Raw genomic sequence first — 23,653 nt, forward strand, 5'->3', positions numbered from 1 at the left:
GACACAATGGAGTTGTCCACCGTGATGGCGAGATCATGGAAAGGGCAGTCCTTCCCCGGGAGGAAGAGCAGCTCCGTCTTGCCGAGGTTCAGCTTAAGGTGGTGATCCGTCATTTTACGGTGAACCGCTTTTACGGTTACAGAAGTCAACAAATAAGAGCACTTGGGGAGTGCGAGTGGAGCTAGGCACTGCAGGACCTGGATTAACCTCTACAGGATAAGGGTACGGCTAAAGGCTATACGAACTGGCCGTCTAGCACGTTCGGAACAGAGAGTAAAAGGAGCAGGTTTCTGGGCATGATAGCATAGATTCAAGGCATAGTGTACAGACAAAGGTAAGGTTGGATGTGAGTACATTGGAGGTAAACCTAGGCATTGAGTAATGATGAGAGCGATATAGTCTCTAGAGACGTTTAAACCAGGTGATGTCATCGCATATGTAGGAGGTGGAACAACATGGTTGGTTAAGGCATATTGAGCAGGGCTAGAGGCTCTACAGTGAAATAAGACAGTAATCACTAACCAGGACAGTAATGGACGAAGCATATTGATAATAGAGAGAGGCATGCGTAGCCAAGTGAACATATGGGTCCAGTGAGTGGTTGAGCTGGCTGGGGACACGGCGATTCAGACAGTTAGCAGGCCGGTGCTAACAAGCTAGCAGTTAGTAGACCGGGTTAGCAAGCAAGCAGTTAGCAGACCGGGCAAGCTATCTAGCAGTTAGCAGACCGGGGCTAGCAGACCGGGGCTAGCAAGTTAGCAGAAGGGCCTTTGGGGCACGTCGCGATGGAGGTAAGTCTGTTTTTGCCTCTTCGTGCGGTGACGTCGATAGACCAGTCGTGGATTAGTAGGGTTCCAAGTAGCTCTAGGTAGCTAGCAGGCCGCGGTTAGCAGAATGGGCCTTCAGCGGACGTCACGTCTGAGGGGCCTGTAACTCAGTAATATCTTTGAAATTGTTGCATTTATATTTTTGTACAGTATGACGGTAAACAACACTATATAGCCTCAAAACATGGATAAAACTATGGTTTTGATATCATGGATGGTCAGTCCTTGCATCCATAGCTGTGTGAATTTGAGTGGTTACATTTCTCCAGCCCCATATTTTTGCCTTTTACTGAAACGGGCGGGGAGTTGGCGTTGTTGTTTCAACTAAGGATTACCGCTTTTTAAGAGGGTGTTCACATTTACTAGACTTTTTGCAAAAATACCCTCGGCTACACATATATAGGTCCAGTCAAAAGTTTGGACACACCTACTCATTCCAGGGTTTTTCTTTATTTTTATTATTTTCTACATTGTAGAATAATAGTGAAGACATCAAAACTATGAAATAACACATATGGAATCATGTAGTAACCAAAAAAGTGTTAAACAAATCAAAATATAGGGCCTCCCGAGTGACGCAGTGGTCTAAGGCACTGCATCGCAGTGCTAGCTGTGCCACTAGAGATTCTGGGTTCGAGTCCAGGCTCTGTCGCAGCCGGCCGCAACTGGGAGACCCATGGGGTGGCGCACAATTTGCCCAGCGTCGTCCGGGTTAGGGGAGGGTTTTGCCCGGCATGGATGTCCTTGTCCCATCGGGCACTAGCAACTTCCGTGGCGGGCCGGGCGCAGTGCACACTGACACGGTCGCCAGGTGTACGGTGTTTCCTCCGACACATTGGTGCGGCTGGCTTCCGGGTTAAGGGAGCATTGTGTCAAGAAGCAGTGCGGCTTGGTTGGGTTGTGTTTCGGAGGACGCACGGCTCTCGACCTTCGCCTCTCCCTAGTCTGTACGGGAGTTGCAGCAATGAGACTAGACTGCAAGTATAAACACCATGGGACCACGCAGCTGTCATACCGCTCAGGAAAGAGATGCGTTCTGTCTCCTAGAGATGAACGTACTTTGGTGTGAAAAGTGCAAATCAATCCCAGAACAACAGCAAGGGACCTTGTGAAGATGCTGGAGGAAACGGGTACAAAAGTATCTATATCCACAGTGAAACGAGTCCTATATCGACATAACCTGAAAGGCCGCTCAGCAAGGAAGAAGCCACTGCTCCAAAACCGACATAAAAAAGCCAGACTACGGTTTGCAACTGCACATGGGGACAAATATCGTACTTTTTGGAGAAATGTCCTCTATTCTGCTGAAAAAAATAGAACTGTTTGGCCATAATGACCATCGTTATGTTTGGAGGGAAAAGGGGGAGGCTTGCAAGCGGGGGTGGCAGCATGATGTTGTGGGGGTGCTTTGCTGCAGGAGGGACTGGTGCACTTCACAAACTAGATGGCATCATAAGGACGGAAAATGATGTGGATATATTGAAGCAACATCTCAGGACATCAGTCAGGAAGTTAGGGCTTGGTCGCAAATGGGTCTTTTAAATGGACAACGACCCCAAGCATACTTCCAAAGTTGTGGTAAAATGGCATAAGGACATCAAAGTCAAGGTATTGGAGTGGCCATCACAAAGCCCTGACCTCAGTCATATAGAACATTTGTGGGCAGAACTGAAAAAGTGTGTGCGAGCAAGGAGGCCTACAAACCTGACTCAGTTATACCAGCTATGTCAGGAGGAATGGGCCAAAATTCACCCAACTTATTGTGGGAAGCTTGTGGAAGGCTACCTGAAACGTTTGACCCAAGTTAAACAAGTTAAAGGCAATGCTACCAAATACTAATTGAGTGTATGTAAACTTCTGACCCACCGGGAATGTGATGAAAGCTGAAATAAATCATTCTCTCTACTATTATTCTGACATTTCACATTCTTAAAATAGGTGTTGATTCTAACTGACCTAAGACAGGGGATTTTACTAGGATTAAATGTCAGGAATTGTGAAAAACTGAGTTTAAATGTATTTGTCTAAGGTGTATGTAAACTTCCGACTTCAACTGTATGTGTGTTATTTCTATGCTTCCCGTTAAGTTTTGCTTTTGCGTCTTTTAATTTCAGAGTTGTACACCAGCTGAAAATACAATATTTTTGGTTATGGAAAAGATATTTCACACCGGTTTAGATGGTTCAATGATTCTCTATACTATATTTGCTTGCTTTCTCACATAAACTGTAATTAGTTGAACTATTAGAATGTTAGCAACCAGGAAATGGCGTAGCGGATGTTAAAATAAACCCTTTAATTGTCTGCACATGCTTGTGGATTGTTGCTTTATTCAAGAGTGTAATATGATTTGGTTTAATTATTCACTATTGTAATATGTTTTAGAAGAAAAGTTACTTGGATTGTTAAATAGTTTGCTTACTGGCTAGTGGCCACTGTGATATGTACGTTGTTGAGCTGCGGACCAAGAATGTCATGTTGCAAGCCACAACGAAAGGTAAGGTAATTATGTAATGTAATTGAAAAGTGGAAATCTATTTGGCCCCTCCGCTCCTTAGACTCTCCTCCATCTCTCGTAGTTGGAATAGGGCCTACATCTTTGACACTTCCTATGTTTCTCAAGCACATTATTTTTACACTGTCTTGGGAACCTCCCATGTGTTGCTCTTGTGTTCCCCTTTTGTTTGGACAGGCCTCACTTCACTTCCCCTCCATCAGAAAGAGACCCAAGATTTCATATACAGTTGTGCTGCTTATTTACAGCTACCAGGACATTAAATGAAACAGAGCTTGAATTGTTCTTGAGATGGTTAGGGATTCTATCCCACCATGTTTATTTCAATTTTAATAAATCATCCTTGGGTATTGTTTTTTTCCTGAACAAGGATGTGCCTCTTCAGCAATCAAAACAAACATCAAACATACTATAATAATAATAAATTGCATTTGTAGAGCGCTTTTCATTTACAGACATAAATCACAAAGCTCCTTAAATTGAGAGCTACCATTAAATGGAAAGAAATTGAATTAACCTCTCTGGGATATGTGGGACAGCCAGTGAAATTGCAGGGCAAACAACAGAAATCTCATAATTAAAATTCCTCAAACATACAAGTAGTACACACCATTTTAAAGATAAACTTCTTGTTAATCCAGCCACAGTGTCTGATTTCAAAAGGCTTTACGGCAAAAGCACACCATGCGATTATGTTAGGTCAGCACCTAGCCACAGAAAACCATACAGCCATTTTCCAAAGAAGGAGATGTGTCACAAAAGACCGAAATGGCTTTAAAATGAATCACTAACCTTTGATCTTCACCGGATGGCACTCCCAGGACTCCATGTTGGACAATAAATGTGTGTTTTGTTCGATAATGTTCATCTTTATGTCCAAAAATCGCATTTGAAATTGCCGCGTTATGTTCAGAAATGCATTGTCTCAAACAAACATCCGGTGAAAGTGCAGAGAGCCACATCAAATTACAGAAATACTCATCATAAACATTGATGAAAGATACAAGTGTTTAACATACGATTAAAGATACACTTCTCCTTAATGCAACCGCTGTGTGTGATTTCAAAAAGGCTTTACGGCAAAAGCACACCATGCTATTATGTTAGGTCAGTGCCTAGCCACAAAAACCATACAGCCATTTTCCAACCAAGGAGAGGTGTCAGAAATAGCATTAAAATTAATTGGAATAGGGCCTACCTTTTGATTATCTTCATCTGATGGCACTCCCAGGTCTCCATGTTAGACAAATGTTTGTTTTGTTCAATAATCTTTATGTCCAAATACATCCTTTTTGTTCGTGTGTTTTAGTCCAGTAATCCAAATGCACAAGGTGCACTCACAAAGTCCATTATAGTTTGTAGAAACATGTCAAACGATGTGTATATAATCAATCTTTAGGATGTTTTTATCATAAATCTTCAATAATATTCCAACCGGACAATTCCTTTGTCTTTAGAAAGGAAAGGGAACGGAGCTCACGCTCACGGCGGCACGCAATAAACAACTCAAGGCTTTCAGCCAGACCCCTGGTTCAAACAGCTCTTATTCGCTCCCCTTTCACAGTAGAAGCCTGCAACAACGTTCTAAAGACTGTTGACATCTAGTGGAAGCCTTAGGAAGTGGAATCTGACCCCATAGACACAGTATATTGGATAGGCAATCACTTCAAAAAACTACAAACCTTAGATTTCCCACTTCCTGGTTGGATTTGTTTTCAGGTTTATGCCTGCCATATGAGTTCTGTTATACTCACAGACATTATTTTAACAGTTTTGGAAACTTTAGACTGTTTTCTATCCAAATCTACAAATTATATGCATATTCTATCTTCTGGGCCTGAGTAGCAGGCAGTTTACTCTGGGCACCTTATTCATCCAAGCTACTTAATACTGCCCCCGTTCCCAAATAAGTTAAAGGGCTAAAAAAAATTTAAGCAAGAAAGTAAAAGATCGCAAGCAGCCTAGTATTATACAAGATACATACATACATTTTTAATAAAGGAGGCGACAAGGACAAAATAATAACTTGAAACGAATGTATAAGACTGACAACAGATACCACAACAATCACATTAAGCGAAATCCAGTTTGAAGAAGTGTTTCTTTAGCTCAGACTTAAAGGCAGTGGTGGTCTGGGGCATGCGGAGGTGGGGGGAGCTCGTTCCACAGCCGGGGGTCGAGACAGCAAAATGCTCAGCGACCCATTGTTTTTAGGTGCGTCTTTGGGACTGCAAGGAGTCATTGATAATTTGACCGGAGTGGGGTTGAAGTGTTCACTGAGGTATTGGGGACCAGAGGAATTGGGGGTTATGAAGGAGAGGGAGTCTGGGGTTGTGTTTATGTTTATGTTCTAGTGGAATTGGGTGTTGCGTTTCCTGATTAGGAAAGGAATGGGGCCTAAGACGGATCCTTGGGGGACGCCACTGTTAATCGTTGAGGCGATGATTCCACTTCTTAATCTTTTCAAATAAGTAGGTGGAGAATCTTCTACCATCCTCTGTGGTAGCAATGTTTTATGGATGGATGGATGGATTGATGGATGGTGCAGAGAAAACATTCAGCAGCCATGGGCCATGGAACCTCCCTATTCCTAAGAAGTGAGGCATGAGGAAACGCCACACCTTCTCCCTCCCCCTCCAGCCTTAGCATTCCAGCCTGTTCCCATTCCCCTGGCTTCTTACTTTCAAACAGGAAAGGAAATGATTAGGGAAGGACATGAATCTGGTTGCTAAGGCCAAGTACAGCAGCAAATGAATCACTGTGAAACGGGGCTGCACGTGGGTTATCAAAAGGTTTTATCTGCTATTTTGCTTTGCTATGGAGATTATGATTTGTTTTGCAAAGAAGATAAATTATTAAATGCAACAAAGTTGGGATAATTGTTGACAAAATGATTGGCCTAGGAAATCTAATTAAAGTCATGTGAAAGTACATGTTTATTTCTGACACATACTGAAGTGAATTCACCATTGTGCAATATCCGCTTTCTCATGTTGTGTTTAGTAATTCTTAAAGCATAGTGTTGCAAATGGAGGGTCGATTACCAAAAGTTTACTAGTAAACTACCGGAATTTTGAAAACATTCAGGATTTTATGGAATTTTCATAACATATCAAGTATATTTATTTTACTATGTCAATATGTTTTTGTAAATGTTTTGATGCCAAACTGGTGGCAGTTGTGAAAAAGTGTATTAGTTGGAAGAGTTGCAGAGTTAATAGAAAATTATGCCATTGTTGATTTAGATGTTTTTTCATTAATTAGGCTCTTTTCCCTTGAACCTTTGGTCTATTTACTAGAAACTCGTGGACAATATGTACGCAGATATAAGGATGAATAAATATGTGTTTGTAATTCAAATATATTACCAAAATTACCATAGATTACCTGTTAATTACCAAAATTATAGAATTATATAACTTGGTAAATTACTGGTAGTTTTGCAACCCTGTGTTCCACATAGGAATGAACAGGGCTAAGTAAGTAAGTTTTCTGATCAGGTGTGTCCTTGTGTGATTTCCCCACAGTTGATGGACTGGAAACAGCATCTCTGTCCAACTGTGATGTTGTGCTGGGCAGCACCCAGACTCCTCCACTGAAGCAGAAGGGGAAGCTCTCCACTATAGGGAAGATCTTCAAACCCTGGAAATGGCGCAAGAAGAAAACCAGTGACAAGTTTCAGGACCTATCCAAAGGTACTTCTGAAGTAGCCTGGACACATACTGTTTTATTATGCTGTTGCCATGCCATATGTTTTCATGCTAACATGAAACTTGTTCTATTTGCTATCCCCTGAAATTACCCCCCCACACACACAAAGCCATTGGTTTGTATTTTGCATGACGCTGAAATTCTTGGCAAGCTACATAGTGTGAGTACCCTAACTAATGTAAATCTTGTGATATTGACAATTTACATTTATGTAAAGATCTCGAGCGATACAATATAGGCTGGCTAGGGGCAGGTTTGAAATGAATTCAGTGCTGCCAAAGAATAGAAGTGTGATCATGGGTTCAATTTCTATGTAACACAGAACTAAATTAAGTGATATCTGATCATCATATGCAGTCATGTTGAGCTCTTCATGTCATTCTAGACCTGGCTTCAAATAATTTTTGTTTTCTTTCAAATACTTTTACCATTTTGATGGAGCCTGTCTGGGTGGGGTTTACATTGTTGGTTCTAACCCAGCTCAATCAAATGTAGCTATTTGAAAGAAAACCAATACTATTTGAACCCAGGTCTGTTGGCTGGTAGTGGAAAGGACTTCTAAGGTTCAATTCTTGGTGTGATAATTGTTTTTAGAACACAAATGCTCTCCATTAGCTGTGTTACAGTGGAAGTGATTGTCTGGGAGCATCTCATTTGAACAAAAGCAGCTTTTTGCACTCTTGCATGGCTAAAGTGTTGGATGGCTGTATCTGGGCCGCCAATAGTCAGCAGTGTATCCCCAGTCTATGCCAGCCTATCGAAATATCTGTCACATGCAAGGTGGTATAAAATCCAACCTTCTCGTGTAACTAGTATGAGTGAAACTGTATGCTTCCAAGTCAGTCACTTTTTCTATGGAAAACTAGAAGAACTAGGCCTAAATGAAAGTTGTAAGCAGATTACATTATCTAAAGGCTTCAGTTCTGAGAATACTCCTCTGGTGTGGACTGAAGAATGGTCATACCTAGGACTGTTGCGGTGACCATATTACCGCCACACCGGCAGTTATGAGTCATGACCGCAGTAAAATTCCACTTGACCGTTGAGTCACGGTAATCTCCTTTTATGCACTCTGGACATGCGTTGGTAGTACCCAACTCACTAACGACCATCAGGTCGCTAATGGCCTGGTACTCAGGGCTCTATTGTCCCTCTAACCACTCTGACATCAATGCAAATGCCATTAAAAATCACATCAAACACTTATCATCAAAACAGTATCATGCTTTTAAAACTCACTTCACTGTGATCGATCAATTTGAAGAAAGAAGTTCAACAACAGGTTGAAACTGAGTGGAAAACATGGTCATTGTGAATCTTGTTTCAAAGCCTAATACAACTAAATGGACAGCACTTCCTAAGGGGATGATGAATTAAAACCCCCCAAAATAGCCAAGGGCGTTTAAAAAAAATATTTTCATAATTAATAGACTGACATTACCCCAAGCTACAGAATATCTCACCACTGTGCGTTTCCCTCCTTTCTCGAGCGTGCAGAGAGGGGGGGGCTGTCAATAGTTTAATGAAATGTTTTCTTGCGAAAAAAAAGTTACTATCAATATTCCCTAACAGATTTGACTTTGTTTCCCAAATGAAGCTGCTGGAACAGGGTTGGACAGCCCATGGCATACAGAGTTTGGGCGGAATATAACCTGTCGCACAGCGAGAGGCTGCATGCTCCTCAAACAGCGGAGTGAAATAGGTGTTACTATGAGCCCAGTGTGAAAGCAGAGTTTTGATGGTTGCCACTAAAAAGAGGAGGATCCCAGCTGCTACTATATTTAGTTTTCAGCTGCTCATATTAAGCACATGCTCCACTATAATACTGGAGTAGCCTACCCTGCATGATTGAAAAACAAGCTACGGGAAAGCGGCCTCCGTTCACCATTCGAGTGCATGTGGATGACGTCTTTTTTCCCCTACACCTGTTCTTGCCCATTTTAGAATGGGCCATTCTAAATCGAAACAACTTTGACATATTAGTAAAGACAAGATTACATTTAGAATAGTCTGATGGGTGAAATATGGTCACTTGATGAGAAGAGTGTGTGCAGCCTGAGGCAAGGTACAGAGCGCCAGCTTTTTTTGTGGCTTTCTCAAGTCTTCAATAGCATATAGTCGCACCATGCAGTCCCATATACATTCTAAGGTTTGTATCATTCACAACTAAAGTTGGCAAATAACTCTAAATCTAGCATATAGGACCTGTTTCAAATGATCACTTACGCTCAACATAGCCACTTCATATGCACACTCACTCCAGAATGGGAAAATATATATTTTCTATTTTATCCAGCTATGTTCAATTATATTCTTCTTAATATAAAATCATATAATATAAAATAATGGCACAGGATTTATAAGCAATATCTTGTCTGCTGAATGAACAAGCCTACAGCCTATGGCATGGCGCATAGCCAGATAACATACAGTAGGACAACTCATATTCTGTTCTTCTGAAATACATTTTCTTCATATCATAATGTTTCTTTAGACCTGCCTAAAATAATGGATTTATTGTGATGATGTATATTAAATGGATTTATTCTACTCTTTTTTTTTTTTTTTTTTTTTTTTTAATGTAGATATTCCAAAGACGCGCATCAGTGGCTTGTAGGCCTATGCGTGGAGGCCTGGAGATGCTAAACGTGTTTTTATGTCAATTAAAAGGTCAATTACTGTGAGACTGGCAGTCATTTGCATGACAATAACCGTCTGACAAAATGTCAAGTCCTCCACAGCCCTAGTCATACCAGGTATTGTATTAGTCCTATGCAGTTTACTCCTTTTATCTCACCTTGGACCGCCTCTAGTTAGAACTAATCCATTCTCTTGAACACAATCTCAACTAAAGGCTCATGTAACACTTCACTGTGAGATTGTCATGCAAGTACTATTAATGATGTTAGGTGCTGTCGTGCTATTAGGTGACCTAAACTGGGACATGCTTAACACCCCGGCCATCCTACAATCTAAGCTTGATGCCCTCAATCTCACACAAATGATCAATTAACCTACCAGGTACAACCCCTAATCCGTAAACACGGGCACCCTCATAAATATCATCCTAACCAACCTTCCCTCTCAATATACCTCTGCTGTCTTCAACCAGGACCTCAGCGGTCACTGCCTCATTGCCTGCGTCTGTAATGGGTCTGCGGTCAAACGACCACCCCTCATCACTGTCAAACGCTCCCTAAATCACTTCAGCAAGGAGGCCTTTCTAATTGACCTCATTCCGACAGTAGAGGATGCCTGGTTATTCTTTAAAGTGCTTTACTCACCATCTTAAATAAGCATGCCCCATTCAAAAAATGTAGAACCAGGAAAAAGATATAGCCCTTGGTTCACTCCAGACCTGACGGCCCTTGACCAGCACAAAAACATCCTGTGGCGTTCTGCATTAGCATCGAATAGCCCCCGCGATATGCTACTTTTCGGGGAAGTTAGGAACCAATATACACAGTCAGTTAGGAAGGCAAAGGCTAGCTTTTTAAAACAGAAATTTGTATCCTGTAGCACAAACTCAAAAAAGTTATGGGACACTGTAAAGTCCATGGAGAATAAGAACACCTCCTCCCAGCTGCCCACTGCACTGAGGCTAGGAAACACTGTCACCACCGATAAATCCATGATAATTGAGAATTTCAATAAGCATTTTTTTACGGCTGGCCATGCTTTCCACCTGGATACCCCTACCCCGGTCAACAGCCCTGCACCCCCCAAAGCAACTTGACAAAGCCTCCCCCATTTCTCTTTCACCCAAATCCAGATAGCTGATGTTCTGAAAGAGCTGCAAAATCTGGACCCCTACAAATCAGTCGGGCTAGACAATCTGGACCCTCTCTTTCTAAAATTATCCGCTGAAATTGTTGCAACCCCTATTACTAGCTTTTTCAACCTCTTTTGTATCGTCCGAGATCCCCAAAGATTGGAAAGCTGCCGCGGTCATACCCCTCTTCAAAGGGGGAGACATTCTAGACCAAAACTGCTACAGACCTATATCTATCCTACCCTGCCTTTCTAAAGCCTTCGAAAGCCAAGTTAACAAACAGATCACCGACCATTTCGAATCCCATCGTACCTTCTCCGCAATGCAATCTGGTTTCCGAGCTGGTCATGGGTGCACCTCAGCCCTCAGCCATGCTCAAGGTCCTAAACGATATCATATCCGCCATCGATAAGAGCCAATACTGTGCAGCTGTATTCATTGGCCTGGCCAAGGCTTTTGACTCTGTCAATCACCACATTCATATCGGCAGACTCAACAGCCTTGGTTTCTCAAATGACTGTCTCGCCTGGTTCACCAACGACTTCTCAGACAGAGTTCAGTGTGTCAAATCGGAGGTCCTGTTGTCCGGACCTCTGGCAGTCTCTATGGGGGTGCCACAGGGTTCAATTCTCGGGCTGATTTCTTTTCTCTGCACACATCAATGATGTCACTCTTGCTGCTGGTGATTCTCTGATCCACCTCTACGCAGACGACACCATTTTGTATACTTCTGGCCCTTCTTTGGACACTGTGTTAACTAACCTCCAGACTAGCTTCAATGCCATACAACTCTCCTTCCGTGGCCTCCAAATGCTCTTAAATGCAAGTAAAACTAAATGCATGCTCTTCAACCGATCGCTGCCCACACCTGCCCGCCCGCCCAGCCTCACTACTCTGGATGGTTCTGACTTAGAATATGTGGACAACTACAAATACCTAGGTGTCTGGTTGGACTGTAAACTCTCCTTCCAGACTCAAATTAAGCATCTCCAATCCAAAATTAAATCTAGAATCGGCTTCCTATTTTGCAACAAAGCATCCTTCACTCATGCTGCCAAACATACCCTCGTAAAACTGACTATCCTACTGATCCTTGACTTCGACGATGTCATTTACAAAATAGCCTCCAACACTCTACTCAGCAAATTGGATGCAGTCTATCACAGTGCCATCCGTTTTGTCACCAAAGCCCTATATACTACCCACCACTGCAAACTGTATGCTCTCATTGGCTGGCCCTCGCTTCATATTCGTCGCCAAACCCACCTGCTCCAGGTCATCTATAAGTCTTTGCTAGGTAAAGCCCCGCCTTATCTCAGCTCACTGGTCACCATAGCAGCACCCACCCATAGCACGCGCTCCTGCAGGTATATCTCACTGTTCACCCCCAAAGCCAATTCCTTCTTCAGCCGCCTTTCCTTCCAGTTCTCTGCTGCCAATGACTGGAACGAACTGCAAAAATCACAGAAGCTGGAGACTCATATCTCCCTCACTAGCTTTAAGCACCAGCTGTCAGAGAAGCTCACAGATCACTGCACCTGTACATATCCCATCTGTAAATATAACATCCAACTACCTCATCCCCCATACTGTTATTTATTTTATTTATTTTGCTCCTTTGCAACCCATTATCTCTACTTGCACACTCACCTTCTGCACATCTATCAGTCCAGTGTTTAATTGCTATATTGTAATTATTTCGCTACTATGGCCTATTTATTGCCTTCCCTCCGGTATCCTACCTCATTTGCACACACTGTATGTAGACCTTTTTTCTACTGTATTATTGACTGTATGTTTTGTTTATCCCATGTGTAACTCTGTGTTGTTGTTTGTGTCGCACTGCTTTGCTTTATCTCGGCCAGGTCACAGTTGTAAATGAGAACTTGTTCTCAACTAGCCTACCTGGTTAAATAAAGGTGAAATAAAAAAAACATGATAGAGAATCGGAGTTCCATAAAGCCTTCGAGGGATCATAATTTACATATTTAATGGGCTTACTTTCCCGACTGCAACATGGAACCATTTCCCTAAGCTGTCCATCTTTCACATGATCTGTTGTAATTGATTCCTCTGTGTAATTGTTCCTGTGCTTTTATTTAATCCCTAACTTAGTGTGTGTGGGGTGGGGAGGGTGGGGTGCAGGTGTAGTGGGTAATATCCTCCCCTGTCATTGCAAAAGGCATAGAATTAATGACTGCATCTGGTCAATGATTAACAACTCTGCCATGCTCATCTCCATAGTTCTGGAGAGGAAAATCTCCACGAGGCAAAGTCGAGAGGAGCTGATAAGACGAGGTGTTCTCATTCCCGATCAAGGTGAGTTATGGCGGGGAAAATGTATGAAATCTAACAGTGTTCCATTTGTTTATTATAGTATTGTGTAGAAGTCCCGCTCCAAACCCCGTTTCCCTCTACGTCATCGGGGAGTGGAATACTGATGTTAGCTGTTGCTACGATGGGGGAAGAAACCCAAACTGCAGTTCCATCTAAGTTGTTTGTGTCCTCCTGGTACACTGTACTGTAGTCCCCTCCCACGCATTGTTAAACGCCAATTTAACATTACCTCAAATCTGCGTCAAGGAAGACAAATTTAATTTTGTTCTTAGGGGAGCTAATCTAATGGTAAATGTCTCGAGACGGAAGCCTCCTTTCTTCTTACATTCCTTGTGTGTACTGTATAATTAATGGATGTAGTAAAATAGCTGTCAGTTAAATGTCAGGTAATGTCAGCTAAAATGTACCCCATTCTCACCCCCTGCTAACTCCTAAATGTTTCGTTTGCACCAGAGGAGCCAGTGAACTCTGAGAATCTAAATGGCCATGCAACGCCTAGTGTGGGGTCAGATGAGGTCAAAGTTGACATGGAGTCTCTGCAAACACCTTTGGAGGAGAAGACAGAAGGGTCGGAGAATGCTGAGGACAAAGCAGGTATACTGGAATGCTTTTAACATGTTTGTCTGCAAGCAGGCCAAAGCTAAATGAAATGGCATGGTCTAAATCCATTCGGTGAGCTCCAATTGAATGTGTCCACTAGCGCTTCCTATTTTGGCTTTGACCTCCAAGCAGGAGTCTGAACAGAGCAATAACCCATCCACTAATGGTCAATATCACCCTTTTAGACCTGCAGGAGTATTGCCATCTGAAGCTTTTTAAGTGTTTTGGGGGTTCCTCAATAAAAAAATTCCATCCCATATCCATTAACACATCTCCATCGCTGTTGATCTTTTAGCGGTAGCCCCTGACACTCCAGCAGAACGTATCCAGATACACCTATGTTAAATCCCCTTGACAGTCAGATAGGGAAACGAAAGAAATCTCCTATTCTTAAGCCCTGCAGACAAAAGGAGGCTGTCACTTCTGCAATGATCAAAGGCCCTCAGTACTCTACTGACCATCACAATGTGGGCCTCTATTGAACCACTGGAGCCAGAGCTCTGGCCTCTTCAGATCAATAGTAAGCCAATCTACTGCTAGAGCGGCAGGTAGCCTAGTGGTTAGAGTGTTGGGCCAGTAACCGAAAGGTTGCTAGATCGAATCCCCAAGCTGACAAGGTAAAAATATGTCATTTTGCCCCTGAACAAGGCAGTTAACCCACTGTTCCTAGGCCGTCATTGTAAATAAGAATTTGTTCTTAACTGACTTGCCTGGTTAAATAAAAAAAATAACACTGCTGCCAACTTAATACTGCTGACCAAAGACAAACTGGGATGACCAGCTAGATCTCTCTCCAACAACACATTCAGAGTGGTTCAGCTGGTCAGTGTGGGTCAGGAAGACTGATTCAAATGAGGCCTCAGTTCATTATGGAGCCATTTGGTGCCCTGTCAGGGCAGATACCCAGACAATGCCTCATCTAAAGTGCCCGGGCACTGAGGGCTCTGCCTGGCAATAATATGTTGCATTATTGAAGGCAGCAGGAGCTTGGTCGTGATAGCTCAGATGAGAAGAATGTAAAGAGAAATGATCCTATAATGACTCTATAAGATATACTTTATTAGTCCATACTAGATGGACATTTGTCTTCTGCTTTTTTCCCCAACCCTTCCAAGATAGATGGATACTGTACATACATACAGTACATATATTTTGTGTATATAGTACCAGTACCATTCAAAAGTTTGGACACACCCACTCATTCAAGGGTTTTCCTTTATTTTTACTATTTTCTACAGTGTAGAATAATAGTGAAGACATAAAAACTATGAAATAAAACACATGGAATCATGTAGTAACCAAAAAAGGTTTAAACAAATCAAAAGATATATTATATTTGAGATTCTTCAAAGTAGCCACCCTTTGCCTTGATGACAGATTTGCACACTCTTGGCATTCTCTTAACCAGCTTAAACTGAAATTCTTTCCCAACAGTCTTGAAGGAGTTCCCACATATGCTGAGCACTTGTTGGTTGTTTTTCCTTCACTCTGTGGTCCAACTCATCCCAAACCATCTCAATTGGGTTGAGGTCGGGTGATTGTGGAGGCCAGGTCATCTGATGCAGCACTCCATCACTCTCCTTCTTGGTCAAATAGCCCTTATACAGCCTGGAGGTGTGTTGGGTCATTGTCCTGTCGAAAAACAAATGATAGTCCCACAAAGCTCAAACCAGATGGGATGGTGTATCGCTGCAGAATGCTGTAGTAGCCATGCTGGATAAGTGTGCCTTGAATTCTAAATAAATCACTGACTGTGTCACCAGCAAAGCACCATCATAACACCTCCTCCATGCTTCACGGTGGGAACCACACGTACGAAAATCATCCGTTCACCTACTCTGCGTCTCACAGACACGGCGGTTGGTACCAAAAATCTCAAATTCGGATTCATAAGACCAAAGGACAGATTTATACCGGTCTAATGTTCATGTTTCTTGGCCCAAGCAAATCTCTTCTTCTTATTGGTGTCCTTTAGTAGTAGTTACTTTGCAGCAATTCGACCATGAAGGCCTGATTCACACAGTCTCCTCTGAACAGTTGATGTTGAGATGTGTCTGTTACTTGAACTCTGTGAAGCATTTATTTGAGCTGCAATTTCTGGGCTGGTAACTCTAATGAACTTATCCTCTGCTGCAGAGGTAACTCTGGGTCTTCCTTTCCTGTGGTGGTCCTCATGAGAGCCAGTTTCATCATAGCAGTTGATGGTTTTTTGCGACTGCACTTGAAGAAACATTAAAAGTTATTGACATTTTCCAGATTGACTGACCTTCATGTCTTAAAGTAACGATGGACTGTCATTTCTCTTTGCTTATTTGAGCTGTTCTTGCCATAATATTGACTTGGTCTTTTACCAAATAGGGCTATCTTCTGTATACCACCTTTACCATGTCACAACACAACTGATTGGCTGAAACGCATTAAGAAGGGAAGAAATTCCATAAAATAACATTTAAGAAGGCACACCTGTTAATTGAAAGGCATTCCAGGTTCTGGGTGACTACTTCATGAAGCTGGTTGAGTGAATGCCAAGAGTGTGCAAAGCTGTTGTCAAGGCAAAGGGTGGCTACTTTGAAGAAAATATATTTTGATTTGTTTTATCTTTAAAAAAAAAAAAAAATGTTTTACTTAACTTTTTTGGTAACTACATGATTCCATATGTGTTATTTCATACTTTTGATGTCTTCACTATTATTCTACAATGTAGAAAATATAAAGAAAAACCCTGGAATGAGTAGGAGTGTCCAAACTTTTGACTGGTACTGTATATATTTTATATATACAGTTGAAGTTGGAAGTTTACATACACTTAGGTTGGAGTCATTAAAACTCGTTTTTCAACCACTCCACAAATTCCTTGTTAACAAACTATAGTTTTGGCAAGTCAGTTAGGACATCTACTTTGTGCATGAGATAAGTAATTTTTCAAACAATTGTTTACAGACAGATTATTTCACTTATAATTCACTGTATCACAATTCCAGTGGGTCAGAAGTTTACATCCACTAAGTTGATTGTGCCTGTAAACAGCTTGGAAAATTCCAGAAAATGATGTCATGGCTTTAGAAGCTTCTGATAGGCTAATTGACATCATTTGAGTCAATTGGAGGTGTACCTGTGGATGTATTTCAAGGCCTACCTTCAAACTCAGTGCCTCTTTGCTTGACATCATGGGAAAATCAAAGTAAATCAGCCAAGACCTCAGCAAAAAAACTGTTGACCCCCACAAGTCTGGTTCATCCTTGGGAGCAATTTCCAAACGCCTGAAGGTACCACGTTCATCTCTACAAACAATAGTACGCAAGTATAAACACCATGGGACCACGCAGCCGTCATACCGCTCAGGAAGGAGACGCGTTCTGTCTCCTAGAGATGAACATACTTTGGTGTGAAAAGTGCAAATCAATCCCAGAACAACAGCAAAGGACCTTGTGAAGATTCTGGAGGAAACAGGTACAAAAGTATCTATATCCACAGTGAAACGAGTCCTATATCGACATAACCTGAAAGGCCGCTCAGCAAGGAAGAAGCTACTGTTCCAAAACCGCCACAATACAGCCAGACTACGGTTTGCAACTGCACATGGGGACAAAGATTGTACTTTTTGGAGAAATGTCCTCTGTTCTAATGAAACAAAAATAGAACTGTTTGGCCGTAGTGACCATTATTATGTTTGGAGGAAAAAGGGGGATGCTTGCAAGCCGAAGAACACCATCCCAACTGTAAGGCACGGGGGTGACAGCATAATTTTGTGGGGGTGCTTTGCTGCCGGAGGGACTGGTGCACTTCACAAAATAATGGCATCATGAGGGGGGAAAATTATGTGGCTATATTGAAGCAACATTTCAAGACATCAGTAAGGAAGTTAAAGCTTGGTCGCAAATGGGTCTTCCAAATGGACAATGTTCCCAAGCATACTTCCAAAGTTGTGGCAAAATGGCTTAAGGACAACAAAGTCATGGTATTGGAGTGGCCATCTCAAAGCCCTGACCTCAATCCTATAGAACATTTGTGGGAAGAACTGAAAAAGTGTGTGCGAGCAAGGAGGCCTACAAACCTGACTCAGTTACACCAGCTCTGTCAGGAGGAATGGGCCAAAATTCACCCAACTTATTGTGGGAAGCTTGTGGAAGGCTACCCAAAACGTTTGACCCAAGTTAAACAATTTAAAGGCAATGCTGCCAAATACTAATTGAGTGTATGTAAACTTCTGACCCACTGGAAATGTGACGACAAGAAATTAACGCTGAAATAAATCATTCTCTCTACTATTATTCTGACATGTCACATTCCTAAAATAAAGTGGTGATCCTAACTGACCTAAGACAGGGCATTTTTACTAGGATTAAATGTCAGGAATTATGAAAAACTGAGTTCAAATGTATTTGGCTAAGGTGTATGTTATCTTCCGACTTCAACTGTATATAGGCGTACAGAGGCCCATTATCAGCAACCGTCACTCCTGTGTTCCAATGGCGCTTTGTTTTAGCTAATCCAAGTTTATCATTTTAAAAGGTTAAATGATCATTAGATACCACTTTTGCAATTATGATAGCACAGCTGAAAACTGTTCTGATTTAAAGAAGCAATATAACTGGCCTTCTTTAGACTAGTTGAGTATCTGCAGCATCACCATTTGTGGGTTCGATTACAGGTTCAAAATGTCCAGAAACAAAGATCTTTCTTCTGAAACTCGTCAATCTATTCTTGTTCTGAGAAATGAAGGCTATTTCATGCGAGAAATTGCCAAGAAACTGAAGATCTCGTACAACGCTGTGTACTACTCCCTTCACAGAACAGCGCAAACTGTCTCTAACCAGAATAGAAAGAGGAGTGTGAGGCCCCTGTGCACAACTGAGCAAGAGGTCAAGTACAGTAGTGTCTAGTTTGAGAAACAGACACCTCACAAGTTCTCAGCTGGCAGCTTCATTAAATAGTACCCACAAAACACCAGTCTCAACATCAACAGTGAAGAGGCGACTCTGGGATGCTCTGTTCCACCTCTCTGATCCACCTCTACGCAGACGACACCATTCTATATACTTCTGGCCCTTCTTTGGACACTGTTAACTAACCTCCAGACGAGCTTCATTGCCATAACTCTCCTTCCGTGGCCTCCAACTGCTCTTAAATGCAGGTAAAACTAAATGCATGCTCTTCAACCGATCGCTGCCCGCCCGCCCAGCATCACTATTCTGGACGGTTCTGACTTAGAATATGTGGACAACTACAAATAATACCTAGGTGTCTGGTTAGACTGTAAACTCTCCTTCCAGACTCATATTAAGCATCTCCATTCCAAAATTAAATCTAGAATCGGTTTCCTATTTTGCAACAAAGCATCCTTCACTCATGCTGCCAAACATATCCTTGTAAAACTGACTATCCTACCGATCCTTGACTTCGGCGTTGTCATTTACAAAATAGCCTCCAACACTACTCAGCAAATTGAATGCAGTCTATCACAGTGCCATCTGTTTTGTCACCAAAGCCCCATATACTACCCACCACTGCAAACTGTATGCTCTCGTTGGCTGGCCCTCGCTTCATATTAGTTTCCAAACCCACTGGCTCCAGGTCATCTATAAGTCTCTGCTAGGTAATGTAATGTAAATGTAAAGCCCCGCCTTATCTCAGCTCACTGGTTACCATAGCACCACCCACCTGTAGCACGCGCTCCAGCAGGTATATTTCACTGGTCACCCCCAAAGCCAATTCCTCCTTTGGCCGCCATTCCTTCCAGTTCTCTGCTGCCAATGACTGGAACGAACTGCAAAAATCACTGAAGCTGGAGACTCATATCTCCCTCACTAGCTTTAAGCACCAGCTGTCAGAGCAGTTCACAGATCACTGCACCTGTACATAGCCTATCTGTAAATAGCCCATCCAACTACTTCATCCCCATACTGTTATCTATTTCATTTATTTTTGCTCCTTTGCACCCCAGTATCTCTACTTGTACACTCATCTTCTGCACATCTATCACTCCAGTGTTTAATTGCTATATTGTTATTATTTTGCTACTATGGCCAATTTATTGCCTTACCTCCGGTATTCTACCTCATTTGCACACTGTATGTGGACTTTTTTTCGACTGTATATTGTGTTTATTCCATGTGTAACTCTGTTTGTGTCGCACTGCTTTGCTTTATCTTGGCCAGGTCGCAGTTGTAAATTAGAACTTGTTCTCATCTAGCCTACCTGGTTAAATAAAGGTGAAATAAAATAAATAAAACTACATACATACATTGTATCATACAGGGCACAACGAGTTTTGATCAGTCATGGAAATAAAAGTGATGAAAAAGAGTGCTAAGATGGAGAACAAGATACTGGAGTTTTGGTGCCGGTACAGCCAACTAGTGCATACATAATATTGCGATATTATCAAAACAATACGATATATCATCTAAGATAATATCCCGATATGTAACTGTATCAATTTAAAAAAATTATTCTCCCATCACTATAATACACATTAGGTTGGAGGTCATGTCTGTTAGACTTCGCTTCCTACCTTAGATATGCACATGATGGAGCCACTTTACGTTCCCGACTTTTACGAGAATTAGCTAGACAGATTTTTCTACATGGTCCCACCCTTGTGTTTGTCTCTCCCTGACTCCCTCCATCTGGGTTTGGTAAATTACAGGAGAGGTTGCTCTGCTCCCCCCTCCTCTACCTCCCTTAGTGAGGAATGAAATCAAAGCTACTCCAAAAGGAAACCAGGCCAGAACGCGGGAGGCTAAAAAACATCCCACCACCGCTCCTCCCAAATCAGCTGGTGGGGCTACAGCAGGGCGCAGGGACGGGACCGCTGGTGTTAAAAAGCTTCCCAAAAGCACAGGCAAGCAAGCTTCCGCTCTGCCGCCCAAACAAAACCCTCGAAACAATTACATTGGGAACGGTGAGTATCAGTGGCACTGGTTGGTTGGGAGAGAGAACCCTGTTGGCATGGAGAATGCACCCGTCTTCGCATGTGAAAGGCCTCCCACCGCCTATCTGTCCATCCCTCCTTGTTCCCCTTCAGGATTGAATGGTAGTGTCCATACTAGAAAGCTAGGGATTTACAGTAGTTGAATTGTTCTTGTTGTGAAACAGGAAGTGAGGAGAGTGTGTACAGAGAGTTGCTTGCCGAGACTTCTCCATTTTCAGACAGCATAGCACTACAATAAGATACACTGTGTGTCCCATCTTTGTTCCTCTGCCTGCCTGCCTGCCTGCCTGCCTGCCTGCCTGCCTGCCTGCCTGCCTGCCTGCCTGCCTGCCTGCCTGCCTGCCTCCGAGGGTTTCTGAAAACCCTTGCTTTTTTTGTCTTTGGTGCATGATTATCTGGTTCATGGATCGTTTGGTTTCCCAGGGCGATGTGGCCATGACGTGTGTGTGTGTGTGTGTGTGTGTGTGTGTGTGTGTGTGGGCGCCAGCGTCCATGCATGTGACTTGTTTGACCCCACTGGAGTAAACTGCACTACCCAGGGACAATTGTGTTGATTGTAATGGGCATGCCTAACTTGGTATTTTATGAGTTTCTTAGAAGAAATGCCAGATTTTGGGCTGTTGATATTTCTGTTTCTGTTTAATATCCATTGTTATCCTCTGCCTATAATAATTTTGAGTGCACATTGTTCTCTTGTTGAGTGTCAGTAGTTTATTTGGTTTTGAATAGCTTTTGTAGATCTGCCAAATGGCTTATCCACATTACGACCTCTTTCACAGCCACTAATAATATTTGACTCTCAGACCCTGGCCATGACCCCACTCTATGAAGGTGTCTCAGGGAGAGTTGGGATATGCAAAAAAAGGAATGCTTATAATACACACTTGTACATGTGTGAAATAGGACAAATATAAGCACCAACTAAATAATAATAATTATTTTACTCTTCTTATTCTGTCACATGACCACCAACATTCTATAGAAGTAATATATGTTTTTTGTCAGGGACAATGCATCATTGACTGTTAATGTGTCAGACTTAGACAAAAGGCTCATGTTCGTTTTTAGTGCCTGGGCAGGTCATTTGACATGAATGCACTAACAAAAGCGCATAATATGCAACAGGACATCAGACCGTTTTTGCCATTGTGTTTAACATAGATCTAATGAAGTTTCCTCTCCTCTCAGCCAAATCCTCTCATCCTAAGAAAACTGGAGGCACATCCAAGAGCACGGCCCAGTCCTCATCCTCCTCATCGTCCACACCGCGTACCACAAAGACCTCCAAGGACAGGCCTGCCAACCCAACTGGGACAGATAAGACAAACAAGCGCGTCCTCCAACTAGTAACTGACCCTTCCAGCTTCTCTGGAGCTCCCAAGGCCTCCCCAGAGACAGACAGCCTTTCTGGAGAGAGGCGGGTCCCGGGCACTGGGGATGGGCATGGGAACCAGGGGTGCAAGGAGGAGCCCTCTTCTGGCCCAGAGGGCAGGCCTGCTGCTCAGGATGACTCCTCTCTGACTGGAATGGATAAAGACAATGCCTCAGGAGCCAGTCCTCAGGACCCTGGGGAGAAGGCCCCTCTGGTCAACAACGCCACTGAGGACACTTTCTTCACCGAGTCTCATAGCGAGAGCTCCATGGAGGAAGCCCTGGGGACTGGGGAAGATGAAGGTGGTGACCGTGGGCAACAGTCGGGGGACGCAGACCATGAGTTAGAGAAACGTCAGTGGTACGTATCGATACTGCAACACAGATCTATAGGCTTCTAATGCAGAAAAACCCTATGGGAAGACCTGGGTCAAACACACTTTCAAGTATTTAAGATGTGTGAGGTACACTTGATATAGCTTGAATTCTGCACTTTTGGGACTGTTTCATTGAACCAGGCCAATTAAATCAACTATTTGAAAATAGTTGAGTTATATATTTGACCCAGGTTGGAATTAAAAGTCTCCTCCAAACTGAAGAAAATAAAATGTGGTCTTACATCATAATTGCTGTCATGAAACTTTAGAATGAAATCTGGTGGCATTGGTGGGAAAGCTCTTTACCACAGTCATGATTCCCAAAATAGAACAGTGTGCTTTAGAAAACTCCATTGAATACATGGTGTAATTCTTACTGCACGTGTAGTGTAAATTGATTTGAAAAGTTTCAACTGTGGCGGCAATGTTGTTCGTCATTCTCAGTGTTTTGCAGCTTGAGATGGTCAGCATTGGGAGTCACACAGTACTGCAGAAGATGGCATAGCAGTGTGAAAAGCTATCCTGTGTGGGAACATAATTCTGATAGGTTTTGCTTTACTGGATTATTTCCCACTGGTATTGCACTTGGTCATGTGTTCAACAGTAGGACAACACAAAGGTCAAAGTCTATAAATGTACAATACTCTACCTTTATAGTCACTACCACTCACAGTATGCATTCTAAAAGCTGTTGTTCTTAGTTTTCAACCTTCACATTTTACTATGTGCTGTATTCTTAGATGGCTCCTCATTGCCGAAGTACTGTTCTGATGATGAACGGCACCACAGCTTGAGTTCAAAGCCCAGAAAATGATGTAAATATTTTAGCAGCATCAGCAGCCTAGTTTACCATTTACCGCTACCTGGATTCAATGTTGTCATAATTCATAATGGCTGCTGTGTAATAGGGAGTAACCTATTTCAGCCCTCTATTTAAACATTTGGTGGTGTGGCAAATGGTTGTCTCTCTCTCACACACACACGTCTGAGTCAGCATAGATGTCATAAATGGCCTTCATAGCCCTGAGCTGAACTGGTATAACTTGAATTGGGACAGTAAGTCACAGAGCTCTGTCTGTGTTATAGGCCTTAAACCATTTGGAAAGATGATAGTTCACATGACTTGCATGATACCAGATTCATGAGGAAAAGACTGTTGGGAAAGAAAAGGCCTGTTTTCACCAGCATTTTTGGTCTATATACCCTTCA

At 42.5% G+C, this 23,653-nt stretch overlaps 1 protein-coding gene across 4 annotated transcripts in view; it reads left to right on the forward strand.

The window, feature by feature from the left end:
* Window positions 1–23,653, forward strand: part of phactr2 (phosphatase and actin regulator 2) — a 58,866-nt gene that overhangs the window by 25,025 nt on the left and 10,188 nt on the right. For 2 of the 4 annotated variants that reach the window (XM_014179907.2, XM_014179906.2), the window contains exons 2-6: window positions 6,870–7,037; window positions 13,070–13,144; window positions 13,616–13,756; window positions 20,412–20,666; window positions 21,885–22,428. In XM_014179907.2, the coding sequence (XP_014035382.1) occupies window positions 6,870–7,037; window positions 13,070–13,144; window positions 13,616–13,756; window positions 20,412–20,666; window positions 21,885–22,428 (1,183 nt within the window). The remainder of the gene's footprint in view (window positions 1–6,869; window positions 7,038–13,069; window positions 13,145–13,615; window positions 13,757–20,411; window positions 20,667–21,884; window positions 22,429–23,653) is intronic. The other 2 variants (XM_014179908.2, XM_014179909.2) reach the window with 2 other exon arrangements.

This window comes from Salmo salar, chromosome ssa28 (assembly GCF_905237065.1).
Source record: "Salmo salar chromosome ssa28, Ssal_v3.1, whole genome shotgun sequence".
NCBI lineage: Eukaryota > Metazoa > Chordata > Actinopteri > Salmoniformes > Salmonidae > Salmo > Salmo salar.